General features: G+C 38.6%; 1 protein-coding gene across 3 annotated transcripts in view; it reads right to left on the bottom strand.

Annotated features, from left to right (window-relative positions):
• Window positions 1-1,651: 1,651 nt before the first annotated feature.
• LOC146753676 (uncharacterized) overlaps window positions 1,652-7,189 on the bottom strand; it is a 73,369-nt gene continuing 67,831 nt past the window's right edge. For 2 of the 3 annotated variants that reach the window (XR_014939670.1, XM_085529619.1), the window contains one exon: window positions 2,305-2,865. Coding sequence is in view for 1 of the 3 variants with exons in the window: in XM_085529619.1 (XP_085385745.1) it covers window positions 2,655-2,865 (211 nt within the window). In the remaining 2 variants the exon portion in view is untranslated. Of the gene's footprint in view, window positions 2,866-7,189 lie in introns of all 3 variants that reach the window. The other variant, XR_014939677.1, reaches the window with a different exon arrangement.

The raw sequence follows: 7,189 nt of genomic DNA, 5'->3' as shown, positions 1-7,189 counted from the left end.
ACAGATTGACCAGAAATCTCTTCCCCAGTTGCCAGAGAGAGTTTATGAAAGGGGTGCTGGAACCCTATGCTCAGCAGGGAGAGGCACTCTTGCACCCTGCGTACATAGCAGGTGAGGTGCTGTGACATGGCAATACCTGCCTCAGTGACAAACTAAGTGCTTACTGTCATGATTTATTTTTCCCTCTGGCAGCATTGTGTCTGATAGCTGGTCTCAGTGAACCAAAGGCACTGCGCAGTTTGTGTGAGCAACTGGCGTGGGACAATCTCTGTGTGGCAGATGGGGGCAGTGAGGGGATGTGTGGGGTTGTGCTGTTGGTTTCAAAGCATAAAGTTTGAAGATGGAATTTCAGGGTGACAGCTATAGTAAAACAGCTAGAAATTGTGGGTGAAGAAAAGCACAGAGAGGAAGAAGAAGGGGAAGGTCTCAGTGAGCTGAACAATTAGCTGAATATAAAAATGGTGACTTTATGCCCCTTCCCCCACTGTCACTGCTGGCAAAGCAATAAACAAGAGCCCCAACCAATTAACAAAGATGTCTGATCGCAATATGGGATACATATAAAAACCTGCCAAACAAGCAATTATTTTGGCTTCATCACAGACACCCACGTGTCTCCCACTGCCTTTCTCAAATGTCAGCAACAAACAGCACTAGCGTGTCAACCAAATGACAAATGACTGAAACTTAGACATTTTTGTGAGCATCCAGTGAGCAACCTCCTTGCAACTGCATTAGTCTTTATCGAGTTTAGAGAGGCTACTCTCCAAGGAAGTAGTTACCTAGGGACTGTGTAAACCTGTGGGATTTTTTGTTGTTGTTGTTGTTGTTGCTTTTGTTTTTGTTTTTCCAATTCAGCATAAGTCTAATGAAACCACAGCCTGGTGACAGCTATGTCACTGGATTCATTGTTCTGCTGTAGTCATTACATTGCTTGGTTCTGTTGCACTGGGGGCTTTCCTGGGTGCAGGGGGAGATCTGATTTTCTGTTTAATTCTTGGAGAGGCTTCAGGCAGTAGGAACTTGCCAGGAATGCCAGTGGCTTTAATAACTGATTCATATTTCCCCTCAGCTGCAAACATTCTGGTTTTCTGGGAGGCTAGGTGCAGTGAAATGCTATGGTCATTCTAAAAGGTGAAGGTGTCAAAACCCCTGATGATTCCTTACACTTGAACACATCACACAGAAGCAATTAAAATGACAAGGGGAAAAAAGCTTTCCTCAGTCCAGATTTATGCTGTGTTCCCATTCATGGACAAATCAGAAAACATTTCAAATGCCTTGACTGAGTAATGAATGGGTTCTGGTTTAGTTACTGTGCTGACAGCAGGTTTTAAATTCTATTGAGTCAGGCAAGAGAGAAAGTGAATAGGGTCGAATTACAGGAAAGGATTAATGAGGGGTTTCTTGCTGAACATACTGTTGCAGTGTTCTCTCAGTCACTATACCAAGCAGTCACTGATTTTTGCCTTAAGGACTGTATTTTTATAACCTAAAATATGCCTCCTTAGACAAATCCCCATCAGGCAATGTGTCAACACTTCATTGGTTTCAATAGAATTAGTTTCCTAAATGCTCTTTTCTGAATCAATTTTTGTACTTGAAAATGCATTACAAGGAACATTTACTACAACTACAGTACAATGATGTATAATACGACAAACACAGTTTTAATCAGTGCAAGCTGTAACAACAAATATACTACACATATGGTCTCTTTTTCTTTCACTCCGTTTTGCTCCTCTGCATTCGTAGTTAAAATCCATTCATTTGTCTTTCTACAATCTTTAGTCGCTGCAATTAGATTTAAATATTATCATATAAAAAAGCACACAGCAGAAGATGCAGTAACAACTTCAAGATGATGACAAATGCCTACATATTGTTATGTTCCTATTGCTCACCACATATAGAAAAGCATGCACAGTCATAAAACCATTTTCCTAGAAAAGAAAATATGCACACAGCCTGCACTCTTTGTTGTGTGTGAAACTGCGTGTCAGCTCCATTTGCCAGGCTTAGCTGGATCACATTCACTGAAGAGGCTGCCAAAGACTGTCGACATGCCACATAATCAGTTCTGGAGCACCCACAACTCAGTCAGCTGCTGAGATTATGTTAGCATGGTGACGGTGAACTGAAGGATCAGGGGAAATATCCTTTTCTCTTTTTTGTTTCTTTTGCCAATACATTTCTGTCAGCTTGTTTTTTAATGGAGTCTGTTTTTTTCCTCTTTCAGCAAAATGGGATTCATTTGATTACGACAAATTGTGTAACCTTCAGATCTTGTTTTCTTTTGTGGCTTTTACTTTGCTATTGTGTTCTACTCTCTTCCCTGAAACCCCATCTTCTGGCATTTTCAGTGATGCCAGCTATGAATCTGAAGAACGCATTGTTCAATGGCTGGGAATTCCTGAGATCTCCTTAGCTGTGGCAATGCAAATAACAAGGAAAAAGATTTGATTTCTCACCCATAGGCTCAGGTTAATCCCCTCACGCCCCACAAAAAAAGGAACCCTTTCACACAAAAGAAAGAGGAGTTTAATTTCATCTATGCAAGTACGATGGTACGATGTACACTTGACTCATGCTGGCCTGCTTTTGCTACTGAAGAAAACAATGATGGTCATGTTGGTTTCTATTAAAGCTGAAGGTTAGCCTCTCTCATTTTCAAATTCTTGCCCATGCTCATGCGGAAGCACTGCACAAAACTCCACACACATGTAAAAGAAATACTGAAGGATGTTGTATCTGACTGTCAATATTCCATGGATGAGCATACACTTTCCACTCTGACTGGCAGAGCTCAAAGTCAAGTTGACAAACGCAAACTTCAGCCTCCAAGGGTCTGAAAAGAATTTGCACCTATTTATCGGAGAAACAATAATAAAACTGAGTCAGTAGGAATAATACCTCAAAAAACTCCTAATACAGTTAACTAACTTAATAAATTATAAGGTTCATTAGCTTCAGTGATGACTTAAATGTCAGATATAACCAACTCATCAGGGATGGTAAAATCTGATTATTTCTGCACAAATAATCTGGAAAACACTCCCTGTCTCTTTTATATTACTATTTTAAACATGAAATCAAGGACACTAGGAAATATTACTTCTCAGAAAGTGTGGCCAGGCACTGGAATGGACTGCCCAGGGAGGTGGTGGAGTCACTGACCTTGGGGGTGTTCAAGGAATGACTGAATGTTGTGTTGAGGGACGTGGTTTAGTGGGAGCTATTGGTAATAGGTGAACAGTTGGACTGGATGATCTTTTAGGTCTCTTCCAACCCTGGTGATTCTATGATTCTATAAGACTGCTTGTGGAGAACATGATTAAAAAACAACAACAATCATGGCAATAAGAAAAGACTGATCATGATGAGGGAAGTTCATTCTAAAGTTACATCTTTATATTTCTCCAGAAAGTACTGAACATAGACAACATGACATAAACCACATGCTAGGATGATGCCAATTACGTGCTATTTAAAATTAGTGCCTATGCCACCAGAATGCAAAAATCTCTATATTATATGATCTAATATGAGTATATGTAATTATAACACCTATAGTTTTCTGAACCCTGAAGGTCTGTGCTTCTCCACAGCACTCTGTACCACATATCTTGTTACATTTCTCAATATCCACACATTCATTGTTATGCTTTCCTTATGTTTTGCACAACCTCACAGTTAGGGCCGTGTGAACAGGTTTTTGCTTGGAGCTGAACCAAAGTAAAAATAAGAGTAAAGCACTGCAAGAATTTCACTTGAAATTTCACTTGAACTACTATTGAACCTGACAGGAAAGCCTTCAATAATAAATACAAGAGTGACACTGGGAGATTTGTTTAATCTCCTTGTTAAAAACTTTATCTAAATAAAAAATAAATGGATCTTAAAAAAGAAAAAAAAAATCTAAGGGAAAAAAAAAAATAAAAATCAGCCCCATCTGCAGTTCTGCATCCAGGCCTGGAGCCCCCAGCACAGGAAGGATGTGAAGCTCTTGGAGTGAATCCAGAGGAGGGCCACTGTGATGATCAGAGGGCTGGAGCAGTTCTCCTATGAGGAAAGGTTGAGGGAATTGGGCTTTTTTAGCTTAGAGAAGTGAAGGCTCCAAGGAGACTCCTCATTGTGGCTTTCCAGTACTTGATGGGAGTGCTTATACAGGAGGGGGAATGGCTGTTTGTGAGGGTGGACAGTGATGGAACAAGGGGGAATGGTTTTAAACTGAGACAAGGGAGGTTTATATTAGGTTGGATATTAGGAGGAAGTTTTTCACCCATAGGGTGGTGCCGCACTGGAACAGGTTGCCCGAGGAGGCTGTGGATGCCCCATCCCTGCAGGCATTCAAGGCCAGGCTGGATGTGGCTCTGGGCAGCCTGGTCTGGTGGCTGGTAACCCTGCACATAGCAGGGGGGTTGAAACTGGATGATTATCCTTTTCAATCCAGGCCATTCTATGATTCTGTGATTCTAAGAAAGATCAAAACTTTCTGACCAAACACTGGAGTTTTAGACAAGCTGGCTATTTGCTTGTGTCCCTGTTTAAGTTGGGTCAGAACTGATTTTCATCACAGCATCTGGTATGATGCAGCATTTTGGCTTCCAGAGAAAAACAGCATTGACAACACACCCCTGTTTTATTTATTGCTGAGCAGCACTGAACTGAGCCAAGAGTTTTTCCATTCTCTCAGCTTTTTCAATTTTTATCTTAACCTACAAGTTCCACCTTTTTTTCCAGTTCTCTCCCCCATCCCACTGGGAGCAGGAGGAGAGAGTGAAAGGCTTTGTGGTGCTTAGTAGCTTGCTGAGTTAAACCACAAAAACAAAAGCATGGTAGCTTTTGTTTCAAATTCATTTTACATTGTGCTCTGGTCTTCATAGTATGAGATAAAAAATGCATTCCCCACATGAGAAACACAGGCTGTTGTGGCATGTTTTAGACAAAAATATTGTAGTTGCACAACTTCTGATAGTTCTTGCAATATAAGTATGCTAACAGCTTAACTTATGCTTCAAAATTTATTTTGATTATATTAATCCTTATATAACATAAATATAACATCATTGTTACATACAGATTACAATAACCCAGTGTGACCAAACATTCACTGGTGGTAAACTGGAACAACAGTAAACTAGGCTGATGTCAAGATATCTTACTTACTTCAATTCCGTTTCTGATAATCATTTTATATAATACTCATTAGATTTTTTCAATAGTATTAATCACTTTTTTGACAGGAAATAAAATAAATGAATAAATAAATAAAGACGACACCAAAGAAATAAATTAAGAAACATCAACACCAACCAAAATATGAATGATACAAACAAACAAACAAAGGAATCCTTATTAACATTAATGTTAGTACAGAAGGTCCCTGGAAGGACTTTCTATTCATTGGGACAGTCTGATTGGTTTGGTATAAAAGAATAACAGAAATAGGAGGATTAGAGCATTTTTGTTTTTCAAAAGGGGTCTGTGACACTTGCTTAACAGTCACAATTCTGTGTTCTTTGAAATAACCATATCATCAGATTATTATCAGAAAACTACACACGAGAAGGTGGGAAGCAAATGACATTATGAATACACACAATTTTTCCTCTGAAAGGAAGAGAAAAATGCCATACTTTGAGTTTTCTCTCATAGTATTCAAGCAAGGAAACTTTATCCTCTGGAAGAATTAATGCACTATAGACCATAAATGCTCACCTCTCTGAGATCTGCATGTTGTTTACATGATTGTTTTAAAGAATTTTTTCTGTTCTTTTGTCATTTCAAAAATAAAGGTTTGTCATGTTGCTTAATTTTAGACAAGAGAAAAATGAATCATTGGCATAACTCCAAAAGACCTTCAACTTTGTTGAGCTCCCTCTAAAAATCAACACTCATTAGTTCTAAGTCCTGAAGAACTGTTCGTTCTTCTCTGTCTGCATTTTATATATATCTCAGAAGTATTATGGATTGGGTTTAATTTATGTGGGATTTAAAGCCTTTGAAAGGTGCAAAACTAATGGGATTCTGGACTGAAAGCCCATGTTTGCAGAACAGGTTACAGTAATCTCAGCATACTAATGGCAGACCTCAAGGCAGCCTTTCAACAACAACCAGAGCTGTGATTCTGGGAGAGATGATAAGAAAATGAAGTTCTTTATCTCAATCTTGATTGCCCATAAAAGAATGTATGCTGTGAACTAGTTTTTTCTAAGGTGTGCTCAAGTAACATTAACTGGAAACCATGTGTGATGGTGTTTCTTTTGCATAAGATGGACATTACTGGGGTAAATAAATAACAAATGTTATTTTATTTCAAAAGGAACTATCTTGTGTCTGATGCTAGCACAGATCTCAGAATCTTTCTCCTCCTGCTGCTATAGCCCCAAAGATTCTACTACGCAGTGTATACAGATAACTCCATATATTCGTGTGAAAACCACTTCAGATTTACTAAGTTGAGAGACCGTGGGATTATGTATAACAGTAATATGTATGCCAATATATACCAAATTCAAACATGAGAATTCAAATAGCTTTCAAAGGAATACAGCCCAGTAGCCTACAGTCTACAAGAAAGAGAATCATACTTTGTGTGATGAGAGCATTAGGTACTGGAAAACAAAGAGGTATTCCTGGAACAAGGACTCAAATTTTGGTAGTCTGGACCCTGTTAATCATTGTTCTACTTAATCTGGAAGAATTTCAAGACCAGCACACAAATAGCTCTTCTATGTGCAATTTACAATACCTGATACTTGCATTTTCTTGAGCTCTGTTATTAAAATCAGGCAGAAGTTCTTGAACACAGCTGGCTTTTCACTAACTCATCACCCTATTCGAACATGCCAGAAATTTAATCTGACACTACCCAAATGCCTAACTATTTTTAGCAATGTTGCACCGAATTTCAAAGTTTTAGAAGCTAGCATTAGAAGATTAGAGAACATACAGCAGTTCTTTTCAATACATGCAGTGATGAAAGGACTACTAGGCACATGTATTATATTACATATATTCTAATTTCCAACATGTTGTATCTTGGTTTCTGAGTGCACAGTAGTACATGGTCAAGATCCAGATTTGGTTATTCCAAGACATTTTTTTACATTTTATATGTATGTCTTTACATATATATAGTGTTTTTATATTCAAAAGAGACATGCACTATGATTATGAAGGCATG

The sequence above is a fragment of the Coturnix japonica genome, chromosome Z, assembly GCF_054131305.1.
Source record: "Coturnix japonica strain WE chromosome Z, WE-NBRP24, whole genome shotgun sequence".
Classification (NCBI taxonomy): Eukaryota; Metazoa; Chordata; class Aves; order Galliformes; family Phasianidae; genus Coturnix; species Coturnix japonica.
The sequence above is the reverse complement of the archived record's forward strand: the minus strand, read 5'-3'. Positions and strand labels throughout refer to the sequence as shown.